Genomic DNA, 23,813 nt, shown 5'->3' on the forward strand with positions numbered 1-23,813 from the left:
AGCGCGCGCATGCGTGGCAGAAGGGAGGCGAAAGCGGACTCTGTGCGGGGCTGGGGATTATAGAGCTACTAAAATGTATACACGGAAATCGCAAAACATGACACGACTATCCAAAACTGGGTCACTAGGTGGGTAAAATACTATCCTGCTGGCCGCTTTCTGAGTAAGTGATAGACTTAAGCCTATAAGCGCGCGAGGGATAGTGAGCAGGGCTGTTCTGGGGATCCCCACCTCCGTTGGTTCCCTGCAAATGGATCCCGTGAAGTGATCTGCCTTTCTTTTGCTGCTGAAGGGATCACAATACAGTGGTGCTTGGCTGCCTTTGCTTAGCTAGGAAGACCCAGGGGGAGGGGCACTGGCCTCGGAGAAAGCACAAATCTCCTTTCACATCTTGCAGTTGCGTTGAGAAGGGTGGGTGGGTGCATGCATGGACGCAGGCGTGGGGGGTGGGCAGCTGACCCTCTAAATCAAGTAAATCAATAAAAAGACTTAACTAGCTGAAGTTCTTTCCTCCACAACTTGAAGCCTCCCCCCCCCCAAAAAAATCCTGGCTATGCCCATGGGTGGGTGGCTTATGTGGGCCAACTTTTATTAGTTGTTGTTAAAAGTAAGTCAAGTTTCTTCTTCTTTTTAAAGCATACACTGTTGAGGTGTTGGGAAGCTGCTTAGACTGTGATGAATAATGATGGACTCCTTACACATTTCCAAAAAGATAACAGCTGCAATTCTAATTAAAGCGATTCGCTAGAAACAAGCAAGATTCTGTCTGTAGCATAATATTGAGGTGCATGTTAGCAGCCCCTGGGTTCTGTGCTAATCATTATAAAACTAGAATGTTTCTCCCTTGCGCCAAGATGACTATTTTTTTAAGGGAACAATTTGATTGTTATTTTTGTTTTACCGGTAATTTTAGTTCCCATATCAAAGGCTGACAGCTGTGCCATGAAGACCTCAGCAGACTTCAAAATTTTAAGAGTGCTGTACTGTTAATACTTTGAAGGGAGCCTTGCAAGGAACACTATCGTATGTATTGTAGGAAATGAGGTGCATGATTCATTTGTTGGCACTTATTCCTCTGAGTCACTGTTAAGTCAGAAACTTTGCACAGCGATAGCGGGTGCTCTGCAACTAAGGGATCTCTCTTCCAGATGTCATGAAGCCAAGATGCTGGCCAGTGCCCTTTCCACTATTTTTGAGATGCTAACTGGAAAAATCCCAGCTGCGGAAGTTTCAACAACCTGCACACAGTCTGCTTCTCAAACATCCTCCTTGGAGTAAATGGAAGGAAAAGGAAGGGAAATAAAACCCAGCATCCCCTCCCTCTCACTAGCCCAGGGGTCAGCAACGTTTTTTAGCAGGGGGCCAGTCCACCGTCCCTCACACCATGTGGGGGCCAGACTATATTTTTTTTGGGGGGGGGGGAATGAACAAATTCCTATGCCCCACAAATAACCCAGAGATGCATTTTAAATAAAAGCACACATTCTACCCATGTAAAAACATGCTGATTCCCAGACCATCCGCGGGCCGGATTGAGAAGGCGATTGGGCCTCATCCGGCCCCTGGGCCTTAAGTTGCCTACCCCTGCTCTAGCCCCAGCCTTGATTCTCTTGGGCAGACGCAACTCCTTTCTTACATTTCTACTGCGTCCATATAACATAATTGGGGGCGGGGGGAGAAATGTTAGTAAGGCAAGTTCTGGATTCCCTCTGAATTGTGAGGAAAATAACTTAGCTGGCACACGAAGGGTAACTAATTTGCTGTCCCCAGTTTAAGGACTGGAGGTAGCAGGATGATTGTCATCTGTCTTGAGCAGAGCAAACCTAGTTGAGTGCCTTCCGATTGTGCCTGTAACTGCCATTAGTGGAGGGCTGTTTCATAGGGACTGTAATAGGGAATTGTTTATTCATCCTGAACTGCTGCCAAGCAGAATATACCTTGTTTCGTCTAGAGGTGACTTGCAACTTAGAGGTCTGCACTAACAGGTCATCTTTCTAGTGCAGTTTCAATTCCTTGCTTTGAAAGAGAGAAATTTACTCCCTTGTCATTCAAAATTTGTCAGTGCCGCAAAATACTGCATTTGGCAAAAAGACTTGTTGCAACTTCAGACCAGCACTTTCTGACTAGGAACCATTACTCTGGGTTTGTGGCTCATGCCCATGTTCAAAACACGAAACACCGATCCTGTGAAGATTAACAAATGCCGTAAAATGAGTCAGAGTGAATTTTGCCTCAGTTGCTGAAGGTGCTCCTTTTTCCTGCCTCAGTTGTATAGGAAATTAGCTGCAGAAAGAGAGGAAGAAACAAAACAATGATCTGAATGCCTCCTGGCATCACTTTCAGGTTACAGGGTCAAGCATGGTCTTTATTTCAGCAGGATAGGAAGTAATATGTTGATTGTTTGCTCCTCAGAGTGAGGGAAACTACCTCAACAGCAATGTGCTGCTAAGGTCACATTCCTAACTAAGTCCTACAGCCCTTTTGCAGCTACCAGATGCACATTCTAGCACAGCTACATCCTCTACGTCAGTCCTCTGAAGAAAATCAGCATTGCACTGCAGCAGTCCAGTCCAGTCCTATGCAGAATTACTTGAAAGAGCCACCAAGTTCAGTGAGGCCACCTCCCAAGCAAGTGTGACATTTTAAGCTGCAAGATCCAGAAAGTCCAGGCAGTGCTACAGCAGGAAGGGAAAGGCTCTGTTTTGAAAGACGAAAAAGGGCTTAGCCCACCATCATATTAAGACAGTTTAGAGAAACTGCTTCTGAAATGCCAAATTGTCTTTCTCTCAGCATTAATATCAAGAGCCAATTTGCACCCATGTAGATTAGGAGGAAGGGACTTTCCTATAATGACACACACACACACACACACACACACACACACACACACACACACCATTTCCCACAGCGCCTGGGTGAGCATCTGCACGCTGCTTTCTGTTGCCTGGGATAATATTCTCTCAGAAACAAGAGGCAATGCTTGCTCATGAAGTTTGCTTTGTGGTTTGGAGGGGAGCTGCAGGAAATTTCTGCTGCCCCTTAGTTTTCTGCAATGGCAACAACAACCATCCTTCTGCTATCTGCCCTTCCTCAAAGTGATTGCATTGCCTGTCGTGTGCCATCCTTCCCCTTGCTGCCTGCTGTCTTTTGCCATGGTCTTGATGGTCACTCTTTCATGATCTGATTGTAACCTCATCTGGGCTTTTCTGTGTGCTGATTCAATCAGGGAATGCTGTGGCTGGTGACAAATGGGGTCCCCCCCCTTCCCCTTGAGTTTTTGACCCTGACTTGGTGCCCAGGAAAGAAAGTGCCAAGATGTGCTTCATAGAGGAGGTTAAGCGCTTGCATTCCTGCATATTTTCATGTATATCATATTTGGCAAATGCTCTATTCAGCCTCTGTCCCAGCAGACAAAGAGGGGATCGGCGTCATCAGACTGGAAAAGCTGCTGGAGCTGAGGGTCTCCGCTCTGTCTGCAGGCCAAGGGTCAGGCAGTGCATGTAAAAAGAACTGGGGAGTATTCTTCCATGGTGGCACATCTGACCTGAGGACAGAAAACTCTTTCTTGCTTCTAGCACACAGGGGGGGGGGGTCTCTCACCACTCCAGCTCGCAGCCACAAGGGGCAGGGAGGGGGCTGCATTTCTGTGGACACGTCCACCTCACATCTCCCAAGCACTGCAATAGCTGCACTAATCCCACTGCTACCACCAAGCTATTCTGGCTACCACACTTCTGTGGGGGCCCAAACAAAGACTTCTGATGCCATGCACTCAGAATCCCTAGAGAAAGGTCACATATTTGGGTACAAGCAACACTGATCCACAGGGACATCTTAAGCATATCTGGCGCTGTGGTGCAAAGCTCCTTCCGGCGCCCCCCCCCCATCCCCATTTCCCAGAATTTTTTTAGGGAAGACGGCACTGCTGGCAGGGCTGGAGGAGGCGGGCAGTGGCTGGAAGTCGGCTCCTCTGGCGGGGAAGAGGCGGAGGCTGGACGCGGCACCTCCCGGCTCAGCTGGCCACTTTGTGCCGCGGTGGCCACAGCAGGCAGAGGCTCCAGGTGTGGCGCTGCTTCGGCACGGCATGGCAGAGGTGGGTGAGGGTGGCAAGCTGATGCCGGGAGGCGCTGCATCCAGCCTCCACCTCTTCCCTGGCGCCCTCCAGAACTTGGCACCTTGGCGCCCCGCACCACTAGCCTCTATAGGTAAGACACCCCTGCTGATCCGGGGCCTACAGAACCGGGGCCTGCAGTTGGCTCTCTTCCCAAAAAATAAAAGCTGCAGAGAAAAAAACATGTAATGTGAAAAACTGGTCCACTTTGAGAATTCCGTCAGAAGCAGAAGACCAGACCCTCCAGGTGTCCTTATTTTCCGGGCACAGTCCCAGATTTACAGAAGCCATCCTAGTTTCTTGATTTGATACTGAAATGTCCCACTTTTCCTTAAGACGTCCCTATTTTCATCATGTTGGAGGGTATGGAGGGTATGTGACCGCCAAGCCAAGGAGATAAATAATTATACAAATTTTAGAAGACATATGAAGGCAGCCCTGTATAGGGAAGGTTTTAAATGTTTGATGTTTTATTGTGTTTTAATATATGTTGGAAGCCATGAGTGGTTGGGGCAACCCAGTCAGATGGGTGGGGCATAAATAATAAAATTATTAGTATCAATATGGAATAGGACGTCCCTATTTTCATTGGATAAATGTGGGTGTGTATGGAAGGCGTTGGCTCTGCTGGGGATTGTGCTAGGGCACTGTGCCACTCTCACTTCTTTAGATCCAGATTTATTTATATGTGAACAGCATTAAGGAAGTTTCAAGAGAGTAAGAAGAGGCACGTCGCCCACGTAGCTTTGCTACACCAGAGAGGGAGAACTGGCTGTGCTGGCAGGGACCAATGGGAGTCAAAAGTCCAACCATGTGTTGTCTACCATAGAATTTTAGAATTGTAAGGGGCCTCAAAGGTCATCTAATCCCCTTTGAATGCAGGTTACAACGCTGGTATAGGCAATTATTAGGTCACAAGATTTGCCTTGCATCTGTTGGAAAGTAACCCTATCTGTTTCGGATCGACCCCCACCCCTTCTCCATTGACTATAATGGAGAATTTAGAAACACCTATATAATTTTTCTCCTTTTCACATAAGTGAATGAAATCTGCAGGCAAAGTTGCTCCTAAAGAGTGGATTCAGCCTGCCAAATTATGGGCAGATCTATCTATAGGTGTTTCTACAAGGAAACTTTAAAAAATATTAAAAAGAGAAGGGCTCTTAACTTCTCCCAGAACTGGCTGCAACTTTCTGAGTCTGCTGACTTTCAGAGTGGGAGATGTTGTAGTTGTCCCACAAGCCCAGACTCTTCGATTGGGTGGGGGGAGAAATAACCCCCCCTAGATTTTTGTGGACAATCGGTCAGAAAACTAGTGACACAGGGATGCGCCCCCCCCCCCCGGGCAAGTGAGTAATAAGAGGCTGTCAATGAGCAACACAGCTGCTAAATTACTTAAAGAACAAGCAGGGAGTGGGAGTGGGGAGAGGACCTAGCAAGGGGGAAACTTTAATAATAAAAATATTAATTATACTGCACAGCAAGAATCCAACATTGTGAAACCATAGGCACCCCAACACTGAAAAGTGGAGCGTGAAACTTTCAACAATAACACCAAAGGGAGGGGGACAACAGGAAATGGAGAGGAAGGGAGAGCACAGTGTTAGAATTTTACAAAAACTAAGGAAAAAAGAGATAACACAATTTAAGTAGGGTTTTGTTTTGTTGGAAAACAGAGATTAGAATAAAAAGGAACAAATAAAGCACATGAACTACAAGCTGTACAAGATGACGTGGTTTAGGTCTTCCAGAAGCCATCTGCACAACTCATACACTTAAACCGTCCAGGAAATATTAAAACTGATTACACATTGCACTTAAAACATGTTTTGCAAAAGAGCTTGTTGGGACCTAATAAAACCTAAACCTCGAAATCTTTTTCCTTAACTGTAAGAGGTACTTGGAAGTGGAGCTGACTGAAGTGCTGGGCTCTGCTTCCTAGAAGGTCCCCTGTGAGGGACGCAGCAGCTATGATCCGTAATTGGTCCTCCAGGCTAGAAGTTCCCACACCGCTGCTTTAGCATTTGGGTGTCTCCCTAACTAAATTTTCCATCTCAAGATCACCCTGCACATTTTGGTCAGGATGGAAATCGTATGTAGCCATTACTACTACAACATCGCCTGACATCGCTATCTGCAGTGATTCAGCGGAGGAGTTTGTTCCCATTTCAGATTTCTCATTTGTTCCCATCTGTGTGTTGACTAATGATGAAGTACATGCATGTCTGAACCAAGCTTCCATCATGCAGAACAGAATAAGTCTCCTCAGCTCTCTGCTTGCAGCACAATATTGAGAAGAACAGTGTTAGAGATTCAGTACAGCACTGTGCTGCTAGCTGGTAGACAAAGTTAATTATCTTACTTTCCCACAGGCGAATGAAAAATCCTTGGCTTGTAAACACTTTGACTATTGTCATGCTTTTCGGGTTTGGAACAGGGGAAGGCTTCATGCCCTATTACTAATCCTATGAGCCAGTCTCCATTGTTAACCACCCACGGCCACTATTAACATAAAAATGCCAAATGGCTTCAGAAGGGCTCACCATTGGCTAAAAGAGTGATGTCACCTAGCTATTAAACAAGGAATTTGCAGTGGCTGCTGAAGGAGCAGAAGGTCTTCATCTGGCATGTGGGTAGAACAGCATGCAAGGAAGGAGGGAGGCCCAGGGAAGAAAGAAACTTAAATCTTTGCAGTTTTAAAGTTTGCATGTATGACACACCAAAATGGTGCAAATGTTCCAGTTCCTCCTCAGGATGGATGTTTAGGAAAGCAACTGGGGGGGGGGGGAGCCTGGCATGAAGCCGCAGGATGTGCTGTTGAAACAGTCTGGGGAGATTTACATATTGGATTCATCTCTAACAGAGGTGCTAGCAGATTTCAGGTTGCACCAACAGTTGCTGGGACAAAGGGGCAATCAAATACAGATCCATCTCCAGCACTAAATGCAATGCAGCAGAGACAGATGCAAAGAGAAATGATGCAATCTTTGTACTAGCAATGCTGGAGAATAGTTTTAGTAGCACACGAGGTCAAAAGTTGGTCAAGGTGGCATGAAGATGACCATGCCAGCTTAGGTAGACAGTAGGAGTGTTTCCCAAACATCAACCACTATATGAGCAAACTGAGCATGCATGGGACGACCTAGCCAAGGTGTTGGCCCACATCAAGCACAAAACCTAAACAGACTTTGAGGCAAGCTTGCTTGCTTTCCTATCTGCAGAACAGACCCTACTGTGGGCTGATCTAACGGAACCACCTACCTGATGCAGCACCCTTTAGTGCAGGCATGGCCAAACTTTGCCCTCCAGATGTTTTGGGACTACAACTCCGATTATCCCTAGCTAACAGGACCAGTTGTCAGGGATGATGGGAACTGTAGTTCCAAAACATCTGGAGGGCCAAGTATGGCCATGCCTGCTTTAGTGTTTCCTCAATTAGGCAAAGGGTCCAACAAGCTTCTGAACACCAGTTGCTGGAAACCACAGGAGCGGAGAGGGCATCTGGTTGGCCAGTGTGGAAACAGGACACTGGACCAGATGTGCCATTGGCCTGATCCAGCAGGCTATTCTTATGTTCTTATGCAAAGTTACTCTAGCCTAGCAAGCTGAGCAATTTCCAAACTGTGCCACAAGTCACAACTGTGGGTACATGGCAATGAGAAGCTCTTGACTTCAATCCAACCCTAGCCAGCAGCCCAATCAACATCAGAGCTGTCTCCCAATGCCAAGAGTGCCTACACGTATTGCCTTCACGCTCTTAAGGGGGTGAGGAACCCCTCCTCTTTTAAGGCTTCCAGGCATCTGCTGGACCTACCACACCCCGTTAAAGATATTTCCTAAACCTCTGGTTCCAATAGGTGTGCTTTTTCTATTTAGGACCTCTTCAGAAGCCTACCTTGCGAGCTACAGATGTGTGGTGGTGCCTCAGCTGCTGTGGGGGATCCTGATGTCAATTTTATTACAACAAACTATTTTCCCCTAGGTTTCAAAATGCAGCCCTGTGCCATTGAGAAAATGTAATTATCCACATGCTCAGCTTGTGGAATATTTCCCACCCCAAAACATAGCTCAGTGGGGTGGAGGGGGAGAATGACTGATAGTCTGGGCTTGAAATGACCAGATCTATGGCAGCAGCGGAGCCAATTTTTCCAACCAACTATTAGCAGAGGCCCAAACCCTGCCTTCCGGAGGACGTGGCTCAGAAGGAACTTGGTGGCTCATCTGCATCATCTACATCAAGCCCACTGTTGCCAAGTCCTCCCCTCACATTTGGCAGGTTAGGCTGCCAATGGTTTCTCTCTCCAAAATGCCATCACTATATAGATAATAAGGAACTCAACTTCTCTGGCTTCCGTGTAACAGGATTCCTAAAAAAACTTTTAAAGAGGAAAATTGATCATGCTTGGCACTCAATTCCTGTGCATGTGTGACAATTTAGAATTACACAGTGGCTGGCATTAAGGAGAATCTCCCTCTCTCTCGTCAAGCCACTTCAGAACTGATCAGATGGAAACTCAGCCAAGTGTCTATTATTCATTAAAAAGCAGACTCAGATGCCCCCAACTACCTCATAAAAAAGCACCACCTTGTTTATTTGAGGCATCTCCTAGAAGTTTGAGATAAATAGCAATAGTCATGCTGCGTGAGAAAAAGGTTTAATTCTCACTGAGGTCATAAACCTGGTACCTTAGATTCACCACTCCAGATTGAGGGATGAGGCTCATACAACTGTATACACTTTCATACAAGATTAAGCAAATAAAGTGGGAAGGTGTCTCAGCAGAATCCTTCCCCTTGACTGCATCTATTCTATGTTGAAGAATGTATTTTTTTTTTCAGATGTCAAAACATTAGCATGTAAACCCCTGTATGCAACATGGGGTGGTATAAACCAGGCATGGTTTTATCCCTTTAGGCTTAAAATTCAGCAAGAGCAACTGTTGCTGTCCCCACCCCACAAAGCCCACGACTATATTTATCACCGATGGAGCATAAGACTCTTAAACTTAGGGCCATGGGTCAAGCCCCACATTGGGCAAAAGATTCATCATGGTCCCTTCCAACTCTACAGTTCTATGATTCTTTGATTCAGCAAAAGTATGCCTGTGAGACAACCTTCGGTAATCTGTTACTTTCCAGATGTTTTGGAATACAACTCCCATCAGCCCCCACTGGCCAGCTGGACACCTTGATAAAACTATTGTGAAGGAAACGTTCTGAGATTTGCAACCAGCATTCCACATTGATTCACATACTTCTCAAAGCAAAATCTTTGGTACCTCCAGCTGCAACAGATCTGCCCTGGGAAGTTGCCCCCCCCCCCGCACACATTTTTTGCATGATGGCACTGCAAGAAGGTTATGTTTTAATTTAGAAATTATCATTTTGCAACCATTCTAATTGATTCTTCCCTAAATTAATATTCAAGTAACAGCAAGTTATAACAAAGGGTTATTTATTAGAGAATGTTACACTGCACAATCCTTCTGTCTCTCCACTTGATGACAGAGCTACAGGATCAAGCCTAAATAAATAATATGTACAATGTATCTAAAATAAATATATAATTTAAAATGAAATATCTTGTTAAATAGTTTTTCTGCCCCGCTCCCCACCATTTAATGGAGTTCCAAAGTTAGATTTCTTCAGCAGAGTCCAAGTCTTTCACAGTTAAATCCTCAGCAGATGTCTGAAGAATCCAACTTGCTGGTGTATTGTCTTCTTGCAAAGATGTTTCTTTCCAATGATACCAAGGCAAAGTCCAACTCTTCTCCTTAGGCTGTGGCTCCACATTTCAGGAAAAAGCACTCAGTGGAGAAAAGTCTCTCTCTTGGAAAGATCTTCCTATTTGGAGGGGATGAATTGCTTCTTCAACAAAGCAAAGATCTAACACAGTCTCTTCCACTCATACAAACTCCCTTTTGACGTTGAAATGTGGAAATAAGAGCTGCTCCAGTGCTGAATCCTGCAATGTAATAAAAGGAAGGATCACATCTAAGCTAAATATGCACCACTCACAAGACTCCAATATTGTGCCCTTCTAACTGCCCTGCCTGTGCAAACATTGCAGCTTCCCAAATGGAATGACTCCCCTCTCCTTTCCCTATGCACTGTTATGGGGGCTCTCCTGCCCCCCCCCCGAGCCAATTTTCATGGGAATGGGGGAAGCCCCATTGCACAAATGGAAGTCTTTGTGCAAGGCTTCTTTCTGCTGATGGGGCTAGTTACCTGGACCCCACCCTGTATGTGCAATTAAAAAAAAATCTACCAAGAAGGTTATTCTCCATACCCCACAACAGTTATGTAGGCTGCCACCTCAAAAGAGAATAATTCCATTGAAGTCAACTGGAGCTACTCCATGAGGACTAGTGCAGAATAAGTGACTTGAGACCTAAAATGATGAACTCTTGTGGAATTCAATTGCCCTTTGTGACTCTCCCTACTTGCTTGCAGTGAATTCAGCATACATACATTTATTTGTGTGTGTCTCTGTGCACACTGTCTCTCTGGATTTGTCTTGATTAAAGAGGTTAAGCCTTTGGAAACCTATTGTCCAGCATTCACAGCCAGTGGCGTAGCGTGGGTTGTCAGCACCCGGGGCAAGGCAAGTAATTTGCGCCCCCTAACCCGTGGATTTGCGCCCCCTAACCCGTGGATTTGCGCCCCCTAACCCGTGGATTTGCCCTAACCCCAGATGTTGTGCCCGGTGCGGCCGGCACCCCCTGCACCCCCCACGCTACGCCACTGTTCACAGCTATTCCCACAAGGGCCTTCTGAGGGCCCCACACATCACCCTTTACCAAGGACTACAGCTTTGGCCTGCAGCTTCTGAAGGGAGGTGACTGTGGCTGGAATCTTGCAGCCTCCAGAGAAGGGCAAGTGAGAGTAAAGAGTGTTGCTTTAAAGAAGGCATGTAACCCAGAGGGAGGCACCTCCGCAAGAAGAAAGGTGGAACAAGTGGCCAGGGACCTGCCACCCACTGGAGAGGGGACCACCCATACAGAAGATCAGGGGGCAAAGTCCAAGGGAAGTAATCCAGAGGCAGAAATGCACAGCACACAGAGCTTCCCTCAGGGCCGAAAGCCCCCTTGGCTGCTTCTAAAGGATGCTGTTATGACAGCACCCAGGAACACAAGCACAAGTCATGTATGCTGGTTTCGTTCACGATTCAGATATGCCTAATTGTCAATAATCAATTTGCTGTCCTATCAAATACTTGCTTGAAGCCTAATTAAACTGAGTTAGCCAGCTCAAAGTGCCAAGGGTCATATATCCGAGGCAAAACGTGTAACAGTTTCCTGCGTGTAGGACAAAGGCAAATATACTATGGGACACAGATACATTTGTGGTTTTAGACTGGAGCACTCTGAGATCAGTAGTGAACAATCATATTTCAAAACAGCTGGCACCATTAGTGTGGCAGCAGGTGACATGTTTGTGCCAGGGTGGAGACTAGGTTTTTGTGATAGTGGCTGGCCAATCATAGCATCACAGCACATTGCCATAGACAGCATGAAGGAGAGCTTTGGAAAGTCTGGGGGAGTAAAATGAAATAAAGTATTTGTGGGTTGGAATCCATCCTGAGGTGGTTGTGTTCCTCATAAGTATTGCACCAGTGGGTTATGAGTAATAACTTGCAATAGCTTCTTCTTTCTGTAATATGTGCCCTTTTTTATACAAAGACTTATTGATTAGTATTCCCTATGCTGTTGTCTGAGTAATTACAAAGGGGCTTCTCTACTCTCTAGCGTAGCATCTCAGCCTCCCGGGGTGGTCAAGAAGGAGTCACCTGTGACAAGAGTTAACCCATAATTCAGCCTAAACAGGTGCGTCAATAGGAGGCAATGCCATACATTATCCTTTAGTTTGCCACCGGATAAAGAAACTTCCCTTCAGGCTAAAGAAAGGGCAGAATTTATTGAAATCTCTTCGCAGCACACTAACACACAGTCTTCCCATAGCTTATGTGCTTGAGGGGTTACCTTGCAATCTCAGGACATCTCAGTGGTTGACAGTGATGCCCAGTTTAACCTTCTCTTCACTCTCTACATCATACACTCCTTGCTTGTGACACCTGGGAAAAAATAGAAAGACAGAGACCAAGATAAATTCCAGTTCTAACCCTGTACGATATCTGCACCACCCCACTGCCACTGGCTAAAAGGACCTGTTGCTGTCACCTTCCTGATCCTGGGATCTGAGTATGAGAAATTCCATCTTGCATTTATTGGCAGGGAACCAGTCACAAGATGTGGAATACCTTAGACTGAAATGGGACTCGCTGGCTCCCTGCCCAGGCTTCCTCAACTGTATCCTCAACAGGGCAGAAAGGCTAGGACGCCATTCACAGAATCATTGAACTGGAACGGGTTCCCAAAACTGCTTAGCCCAACTAGCAGCACCAAGGCAGGACTCATTACAAATTTTGACAAGTCAATTGCCACAAGGGGTTAATCTGAAAGCAGGCTGCCCAGAGAACCCCAGCGACCGGACAACAACAAATAAAGTCATGGGGAAATTGACAAAGTGGTGGATTTGGACCTCAAGCAATTCCTAGTTAAACACTGGTGGGCAGAGATCCATCAAGTCTCAGTTCCCAGCCAGTGGAATTAAAATGTAAAGGATTCATATCCCAGGAGTTGATGGGGAACTGAACAAAGCAAGGACCACAAAGCACTTTGTTTCATAAAGGACTTGGTGATCACAGACCAGGTGTGCAAACACAGAACTTGGGATTCAACAGCAGCTCTGCAGAGTCCAGAGTGGTAAGCAAGGTCTGCCTTTGAAGCTGTGGAGGTCTGGCCCTGTCAGCAGTTTTATACTTGCTAACTTCACATAATCCACCTCAGAATAAGACCGGAGGTCAAGTGTGAACTTTTCCCCATTTGGCATACAGAAGACTGCACTGCATCTCGGTTCCTGCATCTCTTCTCAGCCCTGCCAAGCAGCTTACCTGAGCATCAGCAACACGGCAATGATGAGAAGACATAGAGATGACAGCACCACTGCTGTGACTGCCAGGATAGTTGTGTGGTTGTAACTACGGGAGGGGTTCTCCACCGGAAGACTAAGAGCGTGGCATCGCGCCCCGTGGTACCCTTCTTCACATCTAGAGTTGCAGATGAAAAGCAAACAATGTATAAGGCTTGTTCCAGACCGTAGCAATAAAATGATAGCTAGTCACATTGATATGACGGTCTCCTTTCATCTAAGTTCAATGCTCAGAAGGCTATTCATATTTCAAAGTGCAACACACCTCTTTTTCCACACCCCTCCCACTGATATAATCTGGTATTACATGGTAGAACTCATGCAATTAACTCTTGTGCCTTTACTCCATCAACTATACATGGCTAACATCAGTAAGACACATACACTGACATTAGTTTAAGTATTATTTAAGTCATTAAAGCCATTACGTTAAAAATTACTAAAGAGTTGCAGCCTCTGGAGACAATTGCACACAGTTGTCTTTCAGAATCTTTGCTGGAAATCTATTTAGGTCTCCCTGTGTTACAGACCCCAGAGGAATTTTGAGAGTGCAATATCTCAGCAAGGGCTAGAGATTTTTTCCTCCAGCTATCAAAGGCTTGACTAAAAGTAGAGTTTTTGCATCCATCAGGCTGTTAATCTCTACCCACATACTTAGTATTTTCACTCTCAAAGAGAAGGGGAATTGCCACAACTGACTCACACTTTCCCATTTTCCTACCCTCAACAGTAGGAATATTTTCAGTCTTCCTTGGGGACAGAGCACACTTCTTAAAGAGAGTCTCTTGTTAATTTGTCCTGACAGTTACTCACACAATTAAAGAATGTGATGGGGCCAGCTCCCCATATTATCCTCCCACACATTCCCACCCCCTGCCTGGATGAGTAAAACTAAAAAAAACCACCAAAACATAGAACCAGCTTTGCACTAAGGCCCAATCAGGAAGGAAAGACGGTCTTTCCAAACATGCAGCTCAAATGTCTGATGCTTAGAAAGAGCTCGCTTGAAAGCAGCACATTCCACAAATCAGTGTCATCTTCAAGCTCCAATGCTCAGATTACAAGGAAGCCAAAGGGAGAATGGCATGATGAGGGATGATGCAGACCCCAGCCTCCCAGTGCTCACTGCTGCCCAGATCCAGGCACTAGCGACCTCAGCTAACCAGCCAACATGATGCATGGCCCTATTCTAGCAGTGACGTGATGGGCCCAAAGGGGAAATGATAATAAAAGACCCAGCAGCAGACAACAAAACAGCAGCCATCTGCCAAGGGAAGGGCAGAGAGTCCCACAATCACTCTGCAGGTCTGAGAGCGCAAGAGGGCTGGGTAAGGCAAAACTGATTTGGAATTCATAATACAGCATACTGTATGGTAACGCCACCCTGTAAATGCGTTTGCAAACTGTACGGATAAGGGGCTCAGGGTCAGGGGAAACTGCTTTCCTAAGGCAAAACATTACCAATCTTGTTGCTGCCATTGGAGGTACGCACTGACAAACAAGTCGACTTGAAGAAAATCAAGCCTCCGTATGGGGAGCACAAAGCACATTCCTGATGCTCAGTTTCCTGAAGATGCTGCAGCTTGCACTTAGGAGCGAGATGCTTCCCCTTGGTGGTCTGCAGGAAACTGAGAAGTAAAGCCTAAAGCTAAAGGGCAGGGGGTGCTTTAGAATGGATAATCACAGGTATTTTCATAGCTGGGAATAGTTATGTTATTTGCAGCAAGGACAAATAGCATTTTACTGTAGTCACCTTGGTTGTAAAAACTTCCAATTTCTCCATTGCAATGAAATCAAATTATATGCATACATGGAGATTTCCCTATCTTATCTTCATAACACTCCTGTGTGCTAGTCGGGGCAGCCACACCTTTGCATCTGGGAAATGAGTTGACTCCAAGACTCTCCAGACCCAATCCAGCGCCCTATTTGTTAGATCTCTATTTTGCTATCTCTGCTGTTAATTTATTTTCTCATTTCATCTTTGTTGTCCGGAGCAGAACCAGTTGCCTACACTTCTGAAATTGCCCACCCAGCTTCCTGCATGAGCCTGTATCTTTAGTGAAAAAAGGATTTGCTCAGCAAATGAAAACTCAGTCACTTGGAAGAAACTCAATCAAAGGTTCTAAGCAATCACTGCACTGAGGTTGCCCACCTCTTACTAAATTTGAGCTTTCGTTGCTGAACCAGGGTGCTACCGGAAGGAGTCTCTAGTCTCTATTATATACAGGAAATTGCTGGAATTGTCAACCAGACCCCTTACGGGGAGGGCTTTAAAACTTTGTGGGTAACAGATATGAGTGTTATTATATCAGATGGTAAACAGAACAATATATGGTCTTCTAAGGCATACAGGACTCTTTCTGCACAGATGTGAGAACATTCATTGAAAACTTCACACAGGTGGCATCACATGCCAGTACAGTTGTCCTATATGACTTCAAGAAGGACACTGCTGGTGCGGATGGAGGGGGAATCATTTACAGTGGGAGTTACAACTTTTACCACTTTTGATTTGTTTTTATTATGTACTTTTATCTCATGTTTTTATGCTGTGAAGCACCCTGAAATATTTGACTTGGGGTTTTCTTTTAGGTCTCTGAGGACCAAACTCCCATTCTCCAAGACCACAATGCACCTGTACTTGACTCTTTCTTCCTTATTGAAAAAGGAAAATAATCCTGAAGCACAGCTATTGTGCTGTTCTAGGGAGCTACTGGAGAAGGATAATATGCTCCACAGTGGAAAAAAAAACCATATATATTTGTTTTGATTATCTGCAAAGACCATCCCCAGAACAGGAAAACCGTGATGAACTTACATGCAATGTGCGCGTTTTAATGCCTTGAGATATTTGCATTCTCCGTGAATACAATAGTCCTTGTATCTTCGCAGACAGGGGTCTCTCTTTCTCCCTTTGCCCTTCCTCCTTTTTTTCCCTTTCCCTTCCTTCACTGGAGTCACGGGTTCTTGTGGATTGGAAAGGAAAGCAACTAGGAAAAGAAAACACCAATTTCATGTTACCATATATTAATTAGACTAACAATGCTCTACAATAGTCAATATACCCCATTCCTTTGTTCAAGAAAATAAAATTCAGCTGTGATGCCACTTAATAAACACAAGCCCCTAATTATACTAGATCTGATCTGATCAATTGCTCTGTAGGGGTGGGCAGATTTCAGGAGTATGAAACCTACTTTATTTTCTACTATAACCTCTGAGGTCCACCAACTGGTACAAACTGGGTGGGGAAACAGCCAAGAACCTGGGATTAAGGAACAGGGCACCTGTGAGCACATATTCACCACAAGAATTAGTTTCAGATACTAAAACTGAGCTCCCACAAAAATCAGCTCCTGGTTTTCAATCCAACTTCCACATTTTTAGCAGCTTGCTTTCGTTGGGGGAAATACTTTTTTGTCAATTGGAAGTCAGAAGAACTTGCCAATCTACTGCAAAACTGTGGGTCTCCCGGTCCATTCCAAATCTACCTTCTGCCTGCCTCCAGTTTACTGGAAGCCCAGCAATTGCGACTTCCTCCGTGCTGCTGGTGCTCCTGCGCTGGAGCTCCCTTGAACTCTGGTGGCCGACTTCCTCTGCCTCGACTCCAATATCCCACCCTGCTCACCACATCCTTCCTGTTCCATTTGCAGGGTGTTCAGGGAGTTCATACAGCAGCTGACAAGACAGGCGGTGGATGGTGCAAACAAACCAAGCATCTCTTTTATTCCCAAGCTGCTTCGAGTGCAGGGAAGAGGAGCCCTCCTATCTCTGTGTCACCCCAAGTTTGGTGCATGGGCTTGCTGGGCCCCTACAAGGTCATTTCTGTGATTTGCCCCGCCAGTGCTGTTTGAGCATGTTGAGGTCTAAGCTGCTATTTGTGCATTCCGGATAGGGCTCACAGTGCCTGAAAAGCAACTGAGATCTCATCTAGGAATAGCCCTTCCTCTTTCCCCTGCATGCTGCAGAGATCTCTGAGCACAAGGCTTTGTTCAAACACATACAGTACTTCCAGTGCACAAACATGCTACTGGAAATCAAGGCAGGATTTTGCGCACACTAACATGAGCCTGCCACGCTGTACGCGCTGGCCTCTGCAAAAGGGCAGGCACAAAGCATCATGCTCCTATTCCAGGCATTTTGCAGCATGGGGGCAACTAATTCTGCTGTGATTAACTGCTGGCTGACTTAGGGCCACTTTCCCACTGGGCCACATGTTAAGACTTTGAGGCCAGTAGCTGCTTCTCCTTTTCAACTGATTCGTGCAGTTCAAGTGCTTGTGCAGTTATCACCGGGTGTGTCATACAGGTAGAGGCACCTGCAGTGGCGTAGCGTGGGGGGTGCAGGGGGGGCGGACCGCACCGGGCGCAACATCTGGGGTTAGGGCAAATCAATGGGTTAGGGGGCGCAAATCCACGGGTTAGGGGGCGCAAATCCACGGGTTAGGGGGCGTAAATTACTTGCCTTGCCCCGGGTGCTGACAACCCACGCTACGCCACTGGGCACCTGGCAGCTGGATGCAGCTGGCGCTCCCCACCACATTCACCACTCTCTAATCAGTGAGCCATCCCTTCGAGTCATACATATTCCTTCAGAGGGAGGGGAACCTTCCCTTTGAGTCCCTGCGAGGTGCAGAAGCAGAGGCTAGACAGACAGAGCCATAAGGCCCTTTACAATTCCCCTAGGCCCCATCAGGAGGCTTCTGCTGCACTCCGAGCCCTCCTATTATTGGCAGCCCCCCAGTCCTGCCCCCTCCTCCCTGAATAGCTGTGTGCTAGGAGTCAGCCTCCCTAAGGAGCAGGAAGCTCTGCACAGAGCGGCTTCGCTAAGGAACAAGCCAAACTTTTATCGCCCTCTCCCAGGCATTCCAGCTAACAATACTGGGGCCTGTCAGTATCATGTGTGCAGCCCAGCTTCTCCCACACAGGGCCACTTCACCTGCAATGTAGGTCATTGGCCACCCACCATGTACACGAAGGCCACTGCTCTCTCCTCTTTCCAAATCTATTCTAAGTGGAAATTAGAATGATTGACAAAACCAACCCTTTCAAACTATTGCATCTGTTGCTGCCTGATAAAGTCACCTTTCCACACAGGCCTCAGGTTCTGTAGCAATATAGGCTTCATAGTGGCCCAAAGTTTGGACAGAAGCCCAGATGAAAGAAACCAGATGCAGATCTCAAGGGGTTGTTTCTGTCTTGCTGCAATTAAAAGCTCTTTAGTTCTTCATGCCCATCAACTTACAGAGCAGTTAATCCCTTGAAGTGACAGGTGGGGGCGGGGGGGGGGGAGAGTTAGCTGAAATGGTAGATCAGAGAAACACTGAAGGGTCCAAAAATGTTTTGAAAGTCAAAGGTATTCAGAAAATAAAAGTTAAAATGTAAATAGATATTTATTTATTTTTTAAAAAAGAGCAAAATATGGAGACAAGAAAGAATGACGTGCAGCAGTGAGAAAGGGAAGGAAGGCTGCGCACACATCTAAGGGCGCCAGTCCCATCCCTTGGGTGAAAAGACATTAGGACTCGGCCAAGATTAAGGAGAAGAAAGACAAGACTATTGAAAGAAAGATGAAAACTCGACAGAAGCACAGTCAGCCCTGCTGAAAGAAGATGCAACTCTGCTGGTCTTCATCAATCAACCTGGTTAGCAGCAGCAGCAGCAGCAGCAGCAGCAGCTCAGAGCTCTTCCCATGGTTGACTCTTCTGGTGCCTCCAGATTTAGCAGAAAGCACGCAAAGAGATTCAGGACATAAATGGGCAAAGAGGAAGAACTAGAAAGCCAGCCAAACCCCCAAGATGGCACAACTTAACCTTCGTGACTAAGCTGAGCAAGGTAAGAGGAGCCGCGCTGTGTGGGTGGGAGGCAGCGAGTCATCTGTGGATCCCCACCTCCGACCAACAGCACCCACAGGCTGGAAAGTTAATACTTCCGCCTGGATCAACCCACACAAAGTAATCAACACAAGGCGTCAAATAACTAATTTTCCATGCTTTGAGACCATCACCCAGCAGTTAATCTCCTCTCACTCAGCTTTCTCTGTGACTAGAATTCCGTAGTACAGTGCAAATGCCAAAAGGCCTCTCCTGCTTTATTGTACCTAAGAATACTGTTGCTATGGAACCCCAGGGCTGGCCAATGTTTTCTAGAAGAGGAAGGACATTTCGCCAGTGGAAGGAGGAAGCATGAAGGAAATCCTGAGCTTGCCAGGTTTGCAAGTCCTTGGAGAGAAACAGTTAATGAGGAAGAAATTAAGGAGTGATCTGGTAAGCTTATGACCACACCAGAGCACTTGTGAAGCTGGAGAGCATGAAATCATCATGTCTCCAGCAAAGCATGTTGTGTTTCCACACAAGAGGGTGGGAAGCATCCTGTAGCAGATGAAGTAGCAACTCTGCATAGCCACACTTTCCAAATTCCACAGCAGCAGACAGAAGCCCCAGGATTTCATGGCAACTTCACCAAAGTCCCCTGACCCCGCAGCTATCGGACTTTGTAATTATATTGAAGTGCAGAGGCTTTGCGGAAAGTGGTTGCACTTGATAAAAGGACAAAAAGTTGTGGGCAGAACAGGATGCAGCTCTAAGGTCTTGTGGGCAGCTGGAATGTGTGGTTGGCTCAGAAAAGGCACTGGGGCCCTCTGGGGTAAAAGTGAGCTCAGAAAATAGAAACAAGGAACTACTAAAACATCAGCGCACTGTGACATCAAGCAAATAAAGCAGGAATTTCCGTGGGAACATTCCAGCCTGGTTCCCTCCCTTGTCCTGGGGACTCACTTCTATTAGACAGGGTAGTGCACACAAAACAGTGCAGACTTTCATCTCTGCAGAACTTCAACGTTAGCATATAACAGAAATGATCAACTCTGAAGCAAATATGAAAGATCGAGTCACCTGCTTTTAACTCTCCTACTTCTCTAGCATTTTCTACTCCTACCACACTTTATCATCCCCCCAGGAACAAATCTCAGAGATGAGAAGCTACCAGTTCCAAGCAGACTTAAATGGAAGTAAATTTCACTGAAGTTCAACTGAATTTTGTGCCCAATTTAATGTGTTTGTGGTGGAGGCAAAAGACAACAAAGCAAACCTGTAACACCAGAATTAAAAGAGTGGACCTGTCTCTTGGACTACTGAGCCTGGCACCCTCCATCAGAGGGGCCTATGCTTAACCTTTCAGGATAAACAGCAAACCATACCTCACAAGGACGATCTGGCTACACAGCCATGCATATGTGTTTTGCAAGATAGGTAAAAAGCTGAACCGCACAATGAGGAGGGTGAAAGTTAATTTGTTGCCTGGACAGTTATAGGGTCCATAAAGCATAGAATTCTTCATGCCTCTTCTGAGGAGTCTGAGATGTATTTGATCCCCAAAGGTTAAAATAATCCATAAAAAGATGTCATATGGAACTACTTCAGAACATGGTCCTCTAGTCCAGACTGCCTGAGGTTCTCTACAGCATCATGGAGCCACCAGTGATTGGACTGGGCAATATATATATATATATATATATATATATATATATATATATATATGTATGTATGTGTGTGTGTGTTAGCAAGGCAATGTGACATGAAAACAATGTCCCTTCTCTAATCTTAATCCTTCACTAGCTCCTTTTTATTATATATTAAAAGCATTTGCAGGAAGTCAGTTCCATTTCCAGTTTTTATGGCCAAGCTGACCCCTTTGCCTCCCAAGCCGCAGTAGCTCAACCCTGTAAAGTTCCCCAATTTGATTCATCAAAATCAAAGGATTCTGGTGCGGTTAACCCTGTGCTATATGGCGGCTAGTGAATGTAAAAATGTAAACATAAAGGACCCCTGGACAGTTAAGTCCAGTCAAAGGCGACTATGGGGTGCGGTGCTCAATGGAACACCGTGATGGAAGCCAGAGCACACAGAAACGCCCCTCTGATCACCAAGCCCAAGAGGCTCAGTGGTTTAGACCACAGCGCCACCCGCATCCCCTGGCTAGTGAATGTAACTAAGGGCAAAGACACTCAGGACAGGCAATTTCTCTGCTTCCCCAGCACTGCACACTAGATAAGACACTCAAAAACCTGGATCCTGCAGAGGACCCTCCAATCGCCTCCTAATATTTGCACCACTCACCCCATCATGCCGCTTCCCTCCCTTAATAGGCAGGTGGCTGAGAAACATGTATGTCTTCCCCCACGGTGCCCCTGGACTCACCTCGAGGGAGTTCGCTGAAGTTGTCCCCTGCAGACGACACACTTCCACCTCTCTCTCCTTCATGCTCCGAAGCCTCCCTGGCCGGAAGTAACTGGACGCTTGCCAGGTCCTCTCTGCCTTCCTGCTGGTAAACTTCATTCCTGAGCCCGCCAAGCTCTTCCCCCTTCACCAGGATGGGCCAACCTGGAAACAAGGATCTTGGGTGAATCATCAGCCGCCAACTCCCTGGCCCAGCTTTTCATACAGTTTCATCACACAACTGCCCAAGAGCAATTAGAAAATGGGGGGGGGGGAGGGAGGGAGAGAGAAGCCACTTGCGCGCGCTCTCTCTCTATACACACACACACACACACACACACACACTCTGTACTGTATCAACCCCACCCCAAAGACAGGGCAAAAAAACAACGTATGAAAGGCAGACACATTTTTCACTTCCATACAAGTGCATTAATACCTAACAGATTCACACATGCCAGTGTGCCCAGATGTTTCGGAGGCATCACAAGCACTCTCTGCCAACACGGTGATGCCCGCGCAGAATACAAGTCTAGACAATTCAGCCACACGACACTCCTGTCTCACTGTTATTCCCGTGCATATTTCCACCCGTATTTGCAGGCTGGGTTTTCAACCTCGGGAGCCATAAAAACATTCTGACTCGGCAATGCCTGAAGCTTGCAGGAGTTCAGCAGAAGTTCCCTCGAGGCGCTTTCCACCGCGGTGCTGCATTCACCGTTTTACGGGCAAAAACTCTCGGACACCCCCCGGCGGGGCTCCTGCCACTGCATTATCCGCCTGCACCCAGCCCAGCCATGCAACGCTAGCTGGGCACCATATCGGCTATCAAAACAGGCTAAATTTGGCAGCGGTGCAGCGAAGCCGGAGCAGACAGCGCCAGCGGGAGGGGATTCCGAGCGAGCATCGCTCGGGGTGGAAGAGCGACGAGGAGTCCCTTTCTTTGCTGTGCGACCCAAAATCCGACGCGCGGCTCGGGCAGAGGCAAGAGCTCGTCGGTCCCGTCGGCTAACAGGAGAGAGTCGCGCCCTCGCCGGGATCTCTTCCACGCCGAGGCCAAAGACGGGGAGCGCGCCTGCCTCACTTTGACGGCATCCCCACGGGGCTCCCTTTTGCCCGGGGTGCCCGATTCCGTCCGCCGCCGCCGCCCCTTCTTACCTGCCGCCAGAAGGACGCTCCAGAGGACCAGCGCCGCCCTCATGCTGCCCCTCGATCCCGACAGGAAAGCCAGAGTGCGGGGAGAAGCGACGCTCGAGGGCTCCTGCTCCGGCTCCCTCCGCTCGGCGCGCAGCCACTGCTCTCCGCCGCCCTCTCGCCCGCGCCAGACTAAGCCCCGCGCCCACGTGGGACCCGCCGAAGGCGGCCAGGGGGCGGGACGCCGCCACGGGAGGCTCCTCGGGACCCGCCCCGTCCCGCCGCCCGATGACGTCGCCGGCACTCCCGCGGCGGGGGGGGGGGGGGCGCGGCGGCGGCAGCAGACGGCGCTGCGCTGCCACCCGGGCCTGGGAACAGGGAATCCCTGCCTCGCCCCGCCACGTGGGTTTCCGAGGAGAGAGGCAGCCGCTGCTGGGGAGGAGCGGAGGTCAAACCTGCAGCCGCGAGGTGCAGAAGAGGCGGGGGGGAAGCGGGAGACGGCCACCTCCAGGGCCCCCCACCTCCGAGTGGTGCGGCTTCTGGAATCTCGGGGGGGGGCAGGAAAGAGCGCAGGCAGGCGAAGGGGGGAGCGCCTCCAGGCTGCCCCACTTGCTTACCCTCTGTAGCCACCGCGGGGAGGATCGAGGCCCTGGTGTTTCCCGGCATAGAGGGCAGATCCACGCCACGGGGCGAAACTAGGCACGCTTTCACCCAGGTCAAAGACTCAGTTTGGCACACACACACATACACCCAGGCGCATTTGCGCACGGTCTTTACGTTTTTCGGATGCCTATTAATCGTCTTCCAAAGCAACTACTCTTCCCAACTTAAGAATGTAAAGTGAAACACCGGTGGGCATCAAAAGAGGTTTAAAGAGGCTCTCAAGGCAATTTTTTAAAAAAATGTAGTATAAGCACTGATAACTGGGAAACACTGGCCTGCAAGCGCTCCAGTCTGAGAGCAGCCTTCACCAAAGGTGTTGTGGACTTTGAAGAAGCACAAACTCAGGGCGGAAAGGAGAAATGAGCTAAGAGGAAGGCACGTTTGGCAAACCCCCACCAGGATCAAATATCGCCCACAAAGCTATATCCCCACTATGGAAGAACACGTGGATCAAGAAATGGCCTCCACGGCAACTTACAAGACCGTGCTCATGGAAGGCAATTTATGAGCAATCACCAAAAAAGTTTTGTGTACACACACACACACACAGGCTGGGAGCCTCAATGACACCCCTTCGGAGGGGCAAAACGCCCGGCTATCCTTGGTCATCATGCTGGGTGACTTGCAGTGGACTGAAGCAAGGGGCGTGCAGCCCTGCTCTGCCCTTGATTGATCCCATCTGGTGGGGTTGCCTTC

At 47.5% G+C, this 23,813-nt stretch overlaps 1 protein-coding gene across 1 annotated transcript; it reads right to left on the reverse strand.

Moving 5' to 3' along the window:
* Positions 1 to 9,549: 9,549 nt before the first annotated feature.
* HBEGF (heparin binding EGF like growth factor) lies at positions 9,550 to 22,648 on the reverse strand. The gene is made up of 6 exons (XM_083624509.1): positions 22,479 to 22,648; positions 21,303 to 21,485; positions 15,924 to 16,095; positions 13,065 to 13,220; positions 12,094 to 12,185; positions 9,550 to 10,076 (listed from the first exon to the last, which is right to left on the reverse strand). The coding sequence occupies exons 1-5, from the start codon at positions 22,519 to 22,521 to the stop codon at positions 12,113 to 12,115; spliced, it is 627 nt and encodes a 208-aa protein (XP_083480635.1). The 5' UTR covers positions 22,522 to 22,648; the 3' UTR covers positions 9,550 to 10,076; positions 12,094 to 12,112.
* Between the last annotated feature and the right edge of the window lie 1,165 nt (positions 22,649 to 23,813).

Source organism: Podarcis filfolensis (assembly GCF_964270895.1).
Source record: "Podarcis filfolensis genome assembly, chromosome: 7".
Lineage (NCBI taxonomy): Eukaryota > Metazoa > Chordata > Lepidosauria > Squamata > Lacertidae > Podarcis > Podarcis filfolensis.